This window comes from Tigriopus californicus, chromosome 9 (genome assembly GCF_007210705.1).
Source record: "Tigriopus californicus strain San Diego chromosome 9, Tcal_SD_v2.1, whole genome shotgun sequence".
NCBI classification, from domain to species: Eukaryota; Metazoa; Arthropoda; class Copepoda; order Harpacticoida; family Harpacticidae; genus Tigriopus; species Tigriopus californicus.
This window is the reverse complement of record NC_081448.1, coordinates 827,909-843,538: the sequence shown is the minus strand read 5'-3', so window position 1 is coordinate 843,538 and position 15,630 is coordinate 827,909. Positions and strand designations below refer to the sequence as shown.

Here is a 15,630-nt window from a genome sequence, read left to right as displayed (position 1 = left end):
TTGACACAACGCCCTCAATTCAACCCCCATAGGCTTTCACACCCAAATCTCCCCTGTCTTGCACGTCAATATTTGAATATCGGGGTGGAGAATTGGCATCCTTCTGTCAAAGTTTCTCAATCCTTCAGTGCTGACCAACCATTGGCCATCCAAAATCAAGGGAATCAGCGGCATATCTGAGGTTCCTTCATCTTCAAACAAAGACGTAGTGTTTGCCGAGTTGTTCCGATCCCAAGCCAAATTAATAGTGATTCGCACTCTGGTCGACAAACCAACTTGGTGGGGAGGGTTCCAAGTACTCATAATCTATGATGTGTTCGTTCATGTTCTGACTAGAGCCCCTCATCAGGGCAAAACCAGTCGTAAATCACACGTATTCATTAGTCTTGTTCAATGTTCACCCTTTTCATTTCATAGAGTATGGATCACCTCGAGCGGGGCGGTTTACTTGGAGGAAAGGGAAAAATCAATCCTTACTCTTTGGCTCGTTCAAATGGTCGCCAATGCTATTGTTGTTGTTGTTCCTTGAACCGTGCTCCCCTATCCCCTACTGCCCGTAGACCCACCGGAGACAACAAGAGAGAGCATCAAAGCGAGTCGCCATTACTGGAATTAATGCCATAAATCTTATTCCCTCTGGATGGATACTGGAGAGGACAATAAGCAAAGCCTCTTACGTCCTAATCCTTTTCTCCCCCCCCATTTGGACACATGGGATAAGGACGCGAGGAACACTCAGGGTTCCCTTGGAACGCAGCGGGTGGTTTCAGATGTACTACGAGTAAATGGATTTACATACATACATACTACATGCAAGCCTTTGATTCGCTCAGCCTTGGATGTCTAAAGTTGTTCCAAGGTCACGGACGTTGGTAGCTGGGTTTTGTTCCAAATATATCAAAAGTTTCGCAGCACCCCTTTTGGCTCATTTTCATCATGGATTGACACTGGAACGAGAATAATTACAAATGGATTTGCGTTACATATGTCCAGACTCTCATCCATTGGGCAATCTGATCCAGCCAAGGAACGGGGAAAAGGTCATTTATTTCAATCTCTTGGGATGTGCCGCACTCTCTGTTCAGGTAATCGTTTGGTCGTAACCGAATAACCAGTTTCATTTGGGCTTAGTGTATTGTAGGACCTATCCGTGTAGTACCTTGTAAGATAGATGGAACCAATTTGGCTTCGTTCCATAAAATACGGAGGCCAATTCGCATGTTGGAGCCCTCCAGTCATAAAACACAATGAATGTTCCCAGAAGCGAGCCTCTTTTCCTTGGAGCGTTTCTCGCGTACCAACTTTTAACGGGTAACAGTCTTGTTACAAGCTTTGTTCCTTTTAGTCCATGCACCTACCAGATCCTAGCCAAATAATTCTAGGATTAGTCGGGAATATTCAGTTTCGTGATTCCCAAGCCCCAGCCTAACTCATTTGAAAGATCCTGCTAGACGTCCCAAAAGCCATTAATTATGTAGACGAACCAGTGAGAGATTGGCAAAATTTCACCAACTGCAAGTGTAAGTAGGTTTGCAAGGGTGTACGAATGGCAATGAATACCGTGAACCACCACCCTCACTCACTCACTCCCACTAAATGGAGCATTACAAAGCTACTCAGCATTTTCATTAGGAACGGCCCTCAAGAGAATTGGCTCCCTACAATGTTCCCGTGTCCATTGGGGAACTGGAGCGCAATGCCTTAATGAAAATGGACATTTTTTCGACTTCTTCGGCCTTGTCATACAGTACCACTACGGTATAACAACCACTGGAGATTGGTACACGTATAGAAGTATGACCTAGAAAGACCAGGAGGACCAACTGAACCTGAAGCACTGTGGATATACATACTATGAGTACGAATCAAGGCTTCTCTGTTGCTCGCTCAGATGCAACTGACACTTTGGTCAAGGTTGCTGTTTCTTCTTGTTCCGATGCATTAACACCCGAATAATTGTTTCTTGTCCTTGGGACATCAGGACAATCAGACAAAAGCACATACATCTCCCGTCCCGATCAAGAGGTGACAGGTGGCTGTCACATCCATATGTGAGCGAATGTATCGTGCGTGCTGTGCCTTGATCCATTGAGCCCCTCGATTCGTCGTCCTTTCTTCATGGTCCAATTTGGTTCCAAAGTTCTCCCCCCTGCTCCATCCCAAGATTTCTGTTTTCATTTACTAAAAACATGGTCAGGAAACCAACCACAAACTTGGAAAGGTCGGGCAGGAAGTAAAGAGGGCCAAGAAAAAAGTTGCTGGACCAGAAAATAAGGCCGTTTGTGGAAAGGATACCTTCTTTCATGAAGCCAACTCTTGGTGACCTTGGCGTCTCGTCTTATTTTTCCTATATGAAAAGAAGGAAATATAACTCTTCGTTGAATAAAGATGCTTAATGTCGATTAAAGCCTTCTCCGACCTTCATCTGACCTTTCTGATCTTCAATCATTGCCATGGCCTCTTAAAGCACGGGAATATGAATGATTCGTCTTCATCCAAGTCATTTAAGAGTGTTCGAAGTCAAGAGGGCTAAGTCACGTGTATGTATGTTGACTGCCTAACCTTTATTCAAGTGGCTCCGAACTATTTTTGACTGATGTGCCCATGTCATCACGATGGACCCGGCGAACCTCCATTAAGCTATCAACAACAGGAATTTGGCAAGCCCAAATGTCACGCTTTTTGGCTCTCAAACAAGACTTGAAGAACAAGACACGATCCTTTGATGGATGGATCAGCCTACATTCGTTCAAGCATTCCTATCAAAAGACACAAACGGTTGAAAGATTTTGATCCTAACCTGGGATTACTTATCAATGGTTTGATTGAACTCTGCCCACCCCTTGAATAATAATTGAGCGTGTGTTAATGTGCGAGGACAAATTTGGCCGATGCAAGGTGAAGATAATGGCGGTAACTGCAACCATGATTGCCCTACATTTATGCATTCGTGATGCAAGAATCATTTGTCGCCCCATACATGTATATCCCAAGCATCGCAGTACGATTACTTCTCATGTCCACACTTAACGCGCTACACTCACTATCTGCAATGTGTAGCGTGTCATCTTGAAGCCGTTAATTTGCGCTTCAAATTCATGGTAGGCCTTTTTTCACCCAGAACGGTGCTGTTCAGACATCTGGAGCAGCATATGTGCACTTCAAGCTAAAGGTTGATGGGTATCATCCGCCCAGGTTTAACTTCAGGTCTGCTCGTTCTCGATCCCTCAGATTCACATTAGGTTCGAGGCTCGAAAATAGCCCCGAATTAGGCTGTCCTTACTTGGGCATAAAAGTGTGAAGGCCCCTGAAGATCAGGGCTCCTGGGAGAGGATTTTTCTGCGTTGGTGTTGATATATTCGTTGGCGGTGCGTCGGTCTTCACATTTTTTATGGGTTTTATGACCGACCAAGCTGATGTGAGGCAATGAGACTTCTTTTCGGTGGAGATGAATTTGTATTTCGTGATCGCAACCCAAGCAACACAATCAGCTACCAATTTTCAAGCTCAATTGAGGGGCCATAAATTTGTTCTTGAGCCCTGGATTACACACCACTTTTGAACTTGGATAAGGGGCTTTTTACACGTTGTAATACCACGTTTCCAGCATTGGTTTCAATTCACGGCAACACGAAACTGAAACAACATTCATGTTGGCATTAACACCGAGATAGCATTAGCTACATCGGATTGGGCCATCATCTCGAGTATTTATATTTTTGGTGCGAATGTTGATACAAGGATCCGTCCAAATGGTGGTGATCTGTTTTCCCCAACTGGGGATTTTCCCGTCGAAGGGCCACGACCAATCAATGTGTCGCCACCAGAAAGTGTTCCTTAATTGATAGCCATAACCAGTCTGGTTTCACCACATTCAATGACAGTTTTCCAGTAGAGTGAAAGAGACAGAGAACGAGATACGAACCCTCAACCACCCCCTTTTTCATTCTGCCTTCCAGAGACAAACGCTGGGCTAAAAGAGAAAGAGAGAGAAGAAGGGGACATCCCCCGTGGGGGAAATTAAAAGGAAAAAAAATCCCCGACCACTTGTTTGTTCATTCCGCAGCACAAACGACGTCCATGTATTGGCCAAAATGGCCTCAATTTGAATAGACAAACGTACTCGTACAATATTTGCTTTGAAATTGTCGTGAGTAGAAGTTCCATTATGGCACATTCTAAAAGCTTTGGGCCATTGAAATGATTTTATTTTGCAATCGAAAAGATGCGTCAAAGTCTTGTCGGAGAGGGGAACGCCAAATTTGGAAGAAAGGAGATGACGGGACACGTGTTGTTTATGTTCGAATGTGTCTTGGCCTGAGCGAGAATTACTTGCCACTCCCAAACCGCAGCCACATTTTGGGAGATCAAATAATTACTGTGAAACGATGTGGAATGATATTTTGTACAAGTCGGCGGGTAAACCCGCTTGAGGACACTACTAAAAGGAAATGTATCTTTTTTTGGGTGGCGGTGGTGGTGGAGCAGCCCCTTTAGAAAATCTCTGTGCAAACGCATCAGACGACGCATGAGCGTTGCAGACTACACATATTCTAAAAAGGGCCAATGGGTCTTGGCGAGTAATTAGCATTTTTATGACCCTCATTTGGAAACGTGCTTTATTCATGATGATGGGAAGAAGGAGAAGAGGAACACTAACTTCCAACGTGCGGGAACAGAGCCAGGAGCCATAATAATTATCCGAAATACGAGCGAGCAGTACATCCCCGTGGTCTGTCTCGTCGTGTCCAACTCTCCTTGGCCCCGATGTGAGTTGGATGTCAGTACAGCAAGGTGGTCAATTAAATGAGCCATTGCCTTTATTCCCTCGACGTTTCTCTTGCACTTGGTTTTAAACAGAGCGAGATTAAGTTCTTTTGTCTCAAGTGGCTCAAGATCATTCGTCGTTGGGGCTGGATGGATGTTGAGGTTGGTAATGACATGTCATTTCCATTCCTACATAGCCTGGAAAACGTGTTGTAATGCTATTCATGGAAATTCCTTTGACCACTTTGATTGGGTTCTTCTCCGATTGTCTTTGTGTGTCTTTGCATGTCTCGCGGAGCAGCTGTTATTCTATCGATCTCTTCTCAAATTAGGGGGAACAAGGGTGGAAATGACGTCCATCCCATTCTGAAGTCAAATGACAACTGGAAAGGGCGATGATTGCCTTCGAATGTATGCACCTTTCTGAAGTTTTTCAACTCTTTACACTAATGATGGGGATGTGCCCAATGGAAGCTCTGACTCAAGCCTAACTTTTTATTTATTGTGAAGAAATACTCATTCGGATGATTACAGATTGAAAATGCTTCCAGATTGCTCGTCCAATCATGGTGATTGTTTTGACTCCAATGTCCAGTTCCAAACTTACATGAAGAGCCATCCATCAATGCCTTCTTTAAGAGCAAAATCATATCCTAAAGATGGGGATCTGGTCGTATTGACACAATTTAGGGAACATTGAACAGAGCAAAAACAGCTCTAATTGATCCAGAATATACTCGCACAGTTAGATCGCCCAACTTTTCGTCCAAGCTACTCTAAACAAACTGGTTCATTAGCCCAGATTAAAATTCTTTTTTGTTCAATGAACTCGGCTCGAAAAGCAAGGGGCGTCCCGACAAAGGCTTTTTCAAATCAGAAATTCATTACTACGGTAGGCCCCAGCCATGAATATATAAAACACAGTCTTTGATACAATAATCCGTTGGAACCGTCTTTGTGAGGCCGTTGATGAAAGGCAAGAATTTTGGGTGGAAATGGCATTTTTATGCGCTCGTTTTAGCAAGGTTATAATTGGCCAAGGAAAAAAACACCGTGGTCGAACAGGAAATGTTCTGGTGGAAAAAAAGCCACCCTCTATATTTTAGTATGCAAACTCGTGTCAAACTGAAAAGCGTGAAGTCAGAAATTACTCTTGCTCCTGCTGGTCGGAGTAGACAATTTGACCTTGATTTTTTGGCCCTATTCGTCAGGTTCACGACTGAACAAGAGAACCTTGAGGGGAGTAGGAGAACGGATTTTTGTAGTAAACCGGCAAAAACGTCCGTCACGAGGCAGCACGAGAATGATGAAAAGTTTAACTTTTGATTCAGACATCATCATCATCATCTCCTTGCCTGTCTCTCTCATTCTCCATGAATTGAAGAAGGAGAGCGTTGGCCAGGTTGGATGGTTGGTTGGTCTTGGTGCCAAAAATCACGGTTCGTTTTTGTGGTACTTTGTTGCTGAGCTGACGAGTGGAATTTTCGCTGACATCCGAGTTGATTAGCTCCAATTTACTGAATACAAAAGAAGACGTTCACTTATCTGCTGCCAACCTCCAACAACGAGTCCAACACCATTGATCTGGGGTGGTTGGTCACTGACAAGAAGATCACATAATCAAAGATATATTGTTGGTTCAGAACCTCAAGGGTGCCTTAGCTGGAATTTGTTTACGAAATGTCGCCAAAATGGAATCCTACATCCTCGACGTGACGGGATGGACGTAAATGAACAAAAGATTCCTGACAGTGGGTCCTTTGGCGAACGTGACAAGAAGCTTGAAATTGGAACCTATGATTTTCAACGGAGACTATCTCATCTCGAACATTATCCATGGCATTAAGTCGGTGTCAGACAATATGTCAATGCGGTGTTCGTCATCGCAATCCCACACCACATCACGAGATCCGTTTGATTCGCCAACGTTTTTTCTTCTTCTCCTGCTGCCTCACTTTAACCCCGTGTAATGTGTGTTATGATAGTGTCGGAACTAGTTCATGATGAAGTAGTGCCTTGACAATGTCAAATGAGCGGATGATCAAGCTTGGACGCTTCGCCAATTCCGGAGTGCCAATGGTTGACCTTCCCGGCGGCTCAGGCAAATAAATAGGCGACCCATCACCATTTGATGGTTCGTGAATTGGTCTTCGCTGGCCAGAGAGACAGAGAGAGAGAGAGGCTAGAACTAATTTGTTTCGCTTCAAGTTGAGCACTCAAAGAAAATGAGTTTGATTACGACAATACAACATAATGGCAGATTGGATTGAAGCCAAAGCCCCGCTTCAAAGCACAATCATCCATGCACACACACACACTCACACACATACCCATACCCATACGAAGGGAGGGAGGGAGGGTTGGTCGCCATTAGTATATGTCTGCACTGAATTGAAGCATCGGCTTCCTTCCTTCCAAGAGTAAGTACTGTAGTATGTAGATGGTTCGCTCCTCCGTGAATCTCTCTCTCTCTCTCTCGCTCTATCTATCTATGTTTCTTTCAAAAGATGGCTGCAATAAAAAGTCTGAGTGGTATTTTTACAGCACTTTTAACGCCTCCAACCAATTCTTTTATCCCATCATCAAAGAAATGACGGTGAGGACTTCGCTTCTATTAACACTTGTTCGAGTGTGTCAAAACGCCTTGGATCGATCCAGCTACACACTGCACAGCAACGAGAGGGCACCTCCCAAAACCCAGCCTATCTTTCGATACACCCGTACTTCGCTCGTTCACTAGATCTGTCGTTCTTGCGCTCTTTCATGACGTGGAACATGCAATGAACGGAGCACGTGGCCAAATTTACACCTCAATGGCTTTCGAGATTAAGCTAGTACCCTATGTACGTACGACCCCGGGTGCAGAAATGGGGGTTTCAATGTGTCTGGAATCCATGATCATGGGTTGTTTGCTTTTCAATCCGAGGACATTTGAGTTCAACAAAGAAGGATTGCGATGCTTGGGATGGGAGGGTTCACCGCTTTGAGACACAATGTGGCTGGAGAGCGGATTTAGTGCTTTATGATGAGGTCTCAAGATCAAAATATGAATGCGGACATGCCACAGGTGCCGACAAGGGGTGCCATAATTTTGGGTGGTGGTAGCGGCGGTGGCGGCAATGGCTCTGGTTATTCAAACGAGCAACACTTAAAGATAGTAGTACTGTGTATACGAACAGTTCGTATTTCGGGCGATGAATAAGACAGAAAGCGGCGCGAGCGACATCCTAGCCTAAATACGACGACTTTTAGCCGACATAATTTATGGTCATTAGTGTTAGGCGGTATATAAAGTCAACTTTTAAAGAGTCCGATTCCGTTTTATGTGTAGTGGAAGGTGGATGAGTGGCTTCAGTATTTTAATACATAGTGAGCGTCCACGTTTTCACGCTCCGGAGAAATTCCGATCGGTTTGGTCGGAAAAGGCTAGATATAGATTTTTCCCTAGCAATATGTAATTTCATAACACAAACTCATCTGATTAGATCGCAATGCTGGTTACTTACGAGGGGGTGATGCTTAGTTCAAAATTATTGACGAATATTTTGATAGGTTAGGGAAAAGGTTGAATTCGCTCTGTCTTCTTCGAGACTCCACTCGCATCAAAATTGGTACATTGTACAAGATTTTTTTTTTGCCTGGCAGTAGCGATACTGAAACCCTCTAGAGAGCTAGTCCAAAGTGAGCTCCAAATTAAGCACCCCCTCATCTATCCTTCCTTCTATTTGTCTCTCTGTGGTGGAAGCACATCATTCTCTCTAATCTCTCTCCATCCTTGCACGTTTGCTTCTTGTCCTAAACCGGAGAAGACCCGAACGCTATGTTCTCGTCATATTGATGCTTGTGGTCTGCCAAAGAACCAACGAAATGGCAATGGCCATAAAAGGTATTATTATTTAGATTAGCTAAGTGCGCGAAGGGCCACGGAGGCGGTGCCCTGTTTTATTATCATTTCTCGGCTTCCGCTTGTAGATCTCTTGGTGCGCGTTTCGAGATCCTTTTTATCAGACCTGTAATTGTTGCGATACTCTGATGCATCCTTGCCATAGTGCCTCCTACTCAACAGCCGTCATTAAAATGTTTATACTCGAATATACAACAGATCTTCATCCATCGCTTTTAAGTTCTCTGAGTAAGGCAATTGATGCGAATATTTATATCACGCAAATTTGATTTATCGCCATCGTTCTTGATGGATGGCATCCGTCCGTATTTGATAGAGCAACAGTTAAAAAATGCATCCAATTCCGAGCGTTGCCTTGAACAATGAGCACGCTCCTGGTCCTCTCCGTGTCAATTGCGATCACCAATGGACTTGGTACCTATCGGAATGGTCCAGGAATTGGCAATTTGTTCGATTTGGTTGGTGTAACGCCTGGACCAGAACCGGAGTCTACAACATTGGGATTGTGGCAAGAACCTAACCAAGAGAACCAGGATCAACCAGAAATTGCTTATTTACCCTTCAAGGGGTACCAAGTAGAGGCGAACAAATTGTACCAAATACACTTTCATCTTTGAAACTTAATGTGCATAAACTTTATCAACTGTTTGTTGATTTGAATCCAGGGAGAAGTCTAGATTGCACAATCAAAATCCGTCGAATGATCACACTCGTTTCCACGGCATTCGAAATTCAATCCTGAACCACATTCTGACAGATTTTCTCATTCAGAAGAAACGGTAACAGGTTCTTTCATGATTAGTTCATCTATATAAATTCGTTGATACATTTCCCTGTTCAGCGATGGTGTCAACAAGGAAGGCTTTCCCATTCATTATCCTTTGGAAGATTGGGATCGAACCGGGAACGTCGTCCAGCCCAAGCCCGAGAGGTTACGGCAAATATTAATCTTTGTAAGTCATGGGGAAATATTCGTTTTCAACTGAATAAATTCTCTTTTCAGAGGGGTCGATGAGATTCAACGGTTATTGTACAGGGCCTTGCAAGGCCTCGATCCCGAGGACGCTTTGGCAGTAGCCGACAAAATTGAGTTTGTCGGAAATTCTATGGTCCAGAAATATGGTCCTTATCCTCAGATCGCGTCCCCGTAAGTTCGCATAACCTGAAGTTCTGGAGCTTGGATTATAATCATAAGATATTAAGAGTGTTGGAATTTTACTTTTGATACCGAAAAAAACATTGATGAAGGATCTTTCCTTTAAATTATTCCGACAAGTGGAACCTAATTTCAATTTTAATCCCTAGTATTGACTATCCATTTCAAATTTCTAGTTCATGTACTACCTAGGCCTTATTTCAGGAACTTCTTATTCACAACTTGAAACTAGGAGTCCAGATTTGACCCCTCCAACACATACAAAAACTCAATTGATCAATTGACATTGTCCTTATCCACGAACGTCTGGACATATGGACTGTGAACGAGCTTCCCGCCAAATCGGCCTGGTCTTGACCATAGCAAGTCAGAGCCACTTTTGAATTAAAGTAATAAAATAAGGAATGCATACTATTCAATGACCGTTCGGTCATTTCTATATCATTAACTTTTAAAGTGGTTGGTTTCAAAGTTATTTTGTTAAAAGCTTATTTATCTGACCAAAAAGCAGGCCTTTATTTCTAATTTAATGTTGTGTTTGCTATATAACTTTGGATATATCTCTTGAGTTCCCTCAATATAGTTTTGTTTTGGGCTCAAATTTGGCCAAGTTCATCTATTTAACGAGATCTTGTCGTCGTATGAAGTACTTATTTGGAATAAAATGAACGCTTTAGCACATCAGATTTTTTTGCATCCTTTCGCAGTCCACATCTCGTGAAGCCCGTGCTCTATCTTAGGGCGGCTTTACACTACGATGGAAAACCAGGATTGAACCCGGTTTGAGGATGTAAATAGTAATAGTGCTGGGGCGAGTCCAGACTCGAGTCCGAGTCCTTTCTAAAAGACGCAAGTCCGGATTTGTGAAAAAATCTCATTCTTTGGTTTAGATTTGAGTCTTTTTCATCGACTTGAGTACAGTGAAAGACTCGAGTCCTCTGTTGGACTCGACCCAGCACTAATTCCACTTCATTCGTTAAACCGGATTCAATCCTGGTTTTCGATTGTAGTGTAAAGCCGCCTTTAGCAAAGATGGGGAGAATCTTATCATAATCAAAACTCCCAAGCAAGTTTCAATTTATTTTTCATTTGGAACGACATGCATATTTTTTTAACAACCCCAAGTCGATGTTTTCATCCTTTTAAAAGTTTTAGAACCCCCACACATAATGATTATATTGTTATTATACTAACCCTTCTGGATCCAATCCCTAGGGACAAACCCAGGAACATTTTTGGCACTTTCAATCACCCTATTCAGGGAACGTGGGAAAGTCAAGTGAATATCACAGACTTTCACATAAAGGCCGTAAACCTGACGTAAGCTCTAAAGTTTCGACGGCATTAAAAGATTTCAAAAGCTACCATTGCTCATGGATTACTTTTGGTCATTTATTTAGTCTGTATTTGTGTGCCCCATCCGATGCTAAGTTCCCGAACAATCCTCCCTGGCAAGACTTTCGGTTTGTCATGGGCTATTTTATTCGTCAGAACATCCGGTCATTGCGCCTCTGCAATGAAGAATCGACGCCGCTCACACTTGATGACGTTAAAGCTTATGTCAGATTCAAAGGCGAGATAGAGCATGTGGACCCTCATTTTGGACCCCTAAGATAAAGAACAATCCTACATATATGTGGTGGATGACTTTGTATCGTTTACATAAATGCAGGAATAAATGGTTTGATGCCAGACAAAGAAGAATGCCATGAGTTATTGCAAAGTGATTTTGATCGGCCACAGGTTGATATTAGTCGAAAACACGACATGGTTTATGATATTATTAGTCGAAAACACGACATGGTTTATGATGTTTATGATATTATTAGTCGAAAACACGACATGGTTTATGATGTTTATGATATTATTAGTCGAAAACACGACATGGTTTATGATGTTTATGAATGGTGAGATCTTGTTCCAAGTAGGACATTTTTTATCTTATCGCGTTCTCCCAGCTTTTCAGACTTTTGACAATTGTTACTTTTTGAGTGACATTGATAGCACTTACAATGACATTGATTTTGAAACGAAGTAGCAAAAAATAGCCAGTATTCCTATGGCACAGGTCATAAAAATAAATTACTGTTGATATTTTTTGAATAACATTATAGTTATGTCCGATGTTGATCCACTATTCAGCCTTAGCCCCTGTCGTCCCGTGAACCAGATGAGCCCGTGATCCCCCCCTGTGAGGGAGATGCGGTGCTGGTGCTTATGCTCATTCGAATCTATTGAGTCAGCTGTATATATGGACAGTCGTGGTCAGAAGTAAAGTAATTATCATGTGACCATCCAACTCCTTGTGGGGATGTCCACCCACAAATACAGAACACATTCCATTGTTTGGTCAGTTCTATTTCACTTTCCGAACAATAAAGTATCCGATTAAACCCTCCGCTCTGGTTACTTCCTTTCGATATCCAGCCAATTTAGGAAGGTTGTCTTCTCATGACAAGTCTGTGTAGAGCATTGACAACTATTTGAAGAGGGATACAATTGCTGGACTCGATAATAAGCCAAAATCTTGACTTATGGCATACCGAACATGAAATTGTATTATTTTCATCAGTCCAATATACACAAATAAAAGGTGAAAATGAGATTGAAATTGGAATTCATTGCACTTGAAATAGAAGTAGTTGTGATTGTACCTAATTGAACAAGTTTTTGTAGACATTTTGAGACATGCTGAATGCACATTACAATTATGTTTTATCTAAGCCCTCAAAACTACTTACTGTATGCACCGCACGTACTGAATATTTGCTCTGAACTAAGATGAGCGTGATGCTGATCTTTTATTTAAATTAATCCATATTTATCGATTTTTAATCGCTAGTTGTTGCCTACAAACAAGTCAAGCATTGAAAGTAAGATTATAAAACACACAGTAAGCATTACAAAGACAAGTAAAATCGTCCCTTCTCCAACACTCTGTTGGAATGTGTTGCGATCAAGGAAATTTCGGATAAACCAAACACATCTTGTGATGGGAATATACCAGGTCTAAATTCAGCTTTAAGGCCACAATCCACTACTGGCCATTATCATGGGATGTGTCACAAAGAGGCATACAAATAGGTTAGCCGATCATCGACCATTGACAAAAAATATGATCTGGGAGGGCATACTCAACTTATGAACAAAAATATATTTAAGCCGAGGGTGGCATCATCAAGGTTTTTTTTCTATATTTAGGCAAAGATGTGTGAGCCCACAAAAAGGGAAATTAGGATTGAGCTGGTTCCTTACAAAAAAGGCCCACCACTTGGATGACATCATACATAGACACCATGAGTGAATTTTGTGACCATGGCAATTTGGGCGAATCGTTCAAGCAAGATCCATTTCTCATGATACTTCATCATCAAGGGCCTACATCCATAAGTTCTGCAATCATGTACCAATACTTTCAAAGACAACTTTAAATTAAAGACCGGCAAAGTTCAGAAGTATTGAGAGTGAGGCTTTAAAAAGCTGGATTCTCTAAAATATAGGAAGCTGGAATTAACGTGTTCAGTAAACCTTTCTTCAACAAATATCATAAAAAGGCTCTTCTGTAAGTTTTTTCCTTGCTCCATTTAAGCTCATTTGATGTTAAAAAAATTCAGACTGTACCTGTAATATAATAGTATCATAGTTTTTCCTGTCCTTTACCACTAATGAGGGGCAATAAAAATGAAGTGCAATTAAAATTTATCTGAATATTTAATTAAGAAGGTTAAAGTCCAGTAGTAGTTGTAATTACTTACATTTTACGTCAATGTAATTGACAGACGTTTGAGAGACAATATCTTTTCATAAAATACTTGCATTATTTTCTGGGCATCAATAGACAAACACAATTTTCTTGCAAGTACACAAATCTCATCAGCTTGACTAACTTGACCTGGATCAAGGATTACATCACCACACCGCCCTTGAGAAAGGTAATTGATGCGAATATCTATATCACGCAAATTTGATTTATCCCTATTGCTCTTGATGGATGACATTCGTCCGCATTTGATAGAGGAACAATAAAAAATGCATCCAATTCCGAGCGTTGCCTTGAACAATGAACACGCTCCTGGTCCTCTCCGTGTCAATTGCGATCACCAATGGACTTGGTACCTATCGGAATGGTCCAGGAATTGGCAATTTGTTCGATTTGGTTGGTGTAACGCCTGGGCCAGAACCGGAGTCTACAACATTGGGATTGTGGCAGGAAACCAACCAGGATCAACCAGGCATAGAAGAAGCACCCTTCAAAGAATACCAAGAGGAGGCTGATAAATTGTAGCAATGACACATTCACATTTGAAAATTTGTTGTTTGGATTTATTAATCATCATTTATTTCTAAGCATGGAGAAATTTGGATTGCCTTTTCAACGCCCGCTAAACGATAAAGCTCACTTTGATATAATTCTAAATTCAATCATTGATCACATTCTGATCAATCTTCACAAGAAGAAGAAACGGTAACTGGATATTTCGTATTTTGTTCATGCCAATCAATATTTAAATTCAACAATATTATTTCCTGTTCAGCGATGGTGTCAACAAAGAAGATTATCCCAATCATCATCCCTTGGAAGATGGGGATGGAACCGGGGACTCTGCAGCCGAAGTCCACCCAAAGCTCGAGAGGTTACATGAAAGATCATTGAACATCAATCAAGGTTGGATATCTGTTTCTAATTGAATGAATTGTCGTTTCAGAGGCACCCATGAGTTCCAACGTTTAATGTACAAGGCCTTGCAAAGCCTCGATCCCGAGGAGGCTTTGGCTGTAGCCGACAAATTGGGACTGGCTGAACCAAAACAACGTACTCTCCTACCCCATCATGTTCCGAACTTGTAAGCACTAGTGATCTGAAATTCTGCCTCCTGTACAATATACTTAAAATCTTGGGTCCAATCCTTAGGGACCATCCCAAGAACTTTTTTGGCAATATAACTTATCCAGTTCCCAGGACGTGGAACAGGAAAGTGAACTTGTCGGAGTTTCACTTAAAGGCCGAAAATCTGACGTAAGTACATGTTATTCAACACCATGAAGTGAATTTTAGTACAAAAGTTCGATTATCTACATAGGCTGTATTTGTGCCCCCCACCGGGTGCGATGATTAGGGAGGATCACCAAAATGTTCCTTGGAAAGCTTTCAACGATGTCATGGATTATTTTCGACATGTCACCAACTTTTGGGAATTGCGCATTTGCAACAAAGACTCCGTGCCTGCAACAATGAATGACATAAAATATTACATCAAGTTTTCAGGCCGAGTGGAACATGTGAATCCTCATTACGGCTCGGACTAAGATAAAGAACATGAATGCTATGTTATTGATGACTTTATACTTGTGACTTCAATACACAAAGGTCTGTTTGATGCGTTGACAAAACAGAGAGGAATGCCTGGATTCATTTCAAACAGGTTTAGATCGGCTCCTGCTTAATACAGCCAAGGCCAAAAACCCGAGCCGATGAGAAACTTTTAGTATTGATACCTTGTTGATTTTTCAACTCCTTAACGAGTTGTGAAAATCGATCCGATGAACTTTTTTCAAAATCTCAAAACGAGTTGTTAGTCAAATTCCACTTTATTAGTGGCATATTTAATCCATGCGGCAATCCCATCTGATCAATTTCAGACAATTTATCTTCCTATCGTCTCAAAGCTCCGCTGTACGCACGGTATACTATGTACCTATGTACGTGTACTGCAGTGATTTGAACGGGAGCATCGTTAAACATTTGATCCAGAGCAATCGCGAAACAATACGTCAATAGAAGCGAAGGGATTCACGTCCATGT

At 41.9% G+C, this 15,630-nt stretch overlaps 2 protein-coding genes across 2 annotated transcripts; both read left to right on the top strand.

The window, feature by feature from the left end:
* Nucleotides 1-8,982: 8,982 nt before the first annotated feature.
* On the top strand, nucleotides 8,983-11,531 carry LOC131887424 (uncharacterized). Its single transcript, XM_059236032.1, has 6 exons — nucleotides 8,983-9,263; nucleotides 9,337-9,450; nucleotides 9,513-9,602; nucleotides 9,675-9,818; nucleotides 11,043-11,147; nucleotides 11,228-11,531. Exons 1-6 carry the CDS (start codon nucleotides 9,034-9,036, stop codon nucleotides 11,442-11,444), a joined length of 900 nt encoding a protein of 299 aa, XP_059092015.1. The 5' UTR covers nucleotides 8,983-9,033; the 3' UTR covers nucleotides 11,445-11,531.
* Nucleotides 11,532-13,728: 2,197 nt separating this feature from the next.
* LOC131887423 (uncharacterized) lies at nucleotides 13,729-15,222 on the top strand. The gene is made up of 6 exons (XM_059236031.1): nucleotides 13,729-14,108; nucleotides 14,176-14,292; nucleotides 14,363-14,461; nucleotides 14,534-14,671; nucleotides 14,740-14,844; nucleotides 14,909-15,222. Exons 1-6 carry the CDS (start codon nucleotides 13,888-13,890, stop codon nucleotides 15,132-15,134), a joined length of 906 nt encoding a protein of 301 aa, XP_059092014.1. The 5' UTR covers nucleotides 13,729-13,887; the 3' UTR covers nucleotides 15,135-15,222.
* Nucleotides 15,223-15,630: the final 408 nt, after the last annotated feature.

Bases quoted from the DNA above. Each gene is read 5' to 3' on its own strand.
- LOC131887424 (XM_059236032.1), top strand. From the start codon at position 9,034: ATGAGCACGCTCCTGGTCCTCTCCGTGTCAATTGCGATCACCAATGGA. The intron at 9,451-9,512 runs GTAACAGGTTCT...TTCCCTGTTCAG, and splicing joins TTTCTCATTCAGAAGAAACG to CGATGGTGTCAACAAGGAAG. The intron at 9,819-11,042 runs GTAAGTTCGCAT...TCCAATCCCTAG, and splicing joins TATCCTCAGATCGCGTCCCC to GGACAAACCCAGGAACATTT.
- LOC131887423 (XM_059236031.1), top strand. From the start codon at position 13,888: ATGAACACGCTCCTGGTCCTCTCCGTGTCAATTGCGATCACCAATGGA. The intron at 14,672-14,739 runs GTAAGCACTAGT...TCCAATCCTTAG, and splicing joins CCCCATCATGTTCCGAACTT to GGACCATCCCAAGAACTTTT. The intron at 14,845-14,908 runs GTAAGTACATGT...TTATCTACATAG, and splicing joins TTAAAGGCCGAAAATCTGAC to GCTGTATTTGTGCCCCCCAC.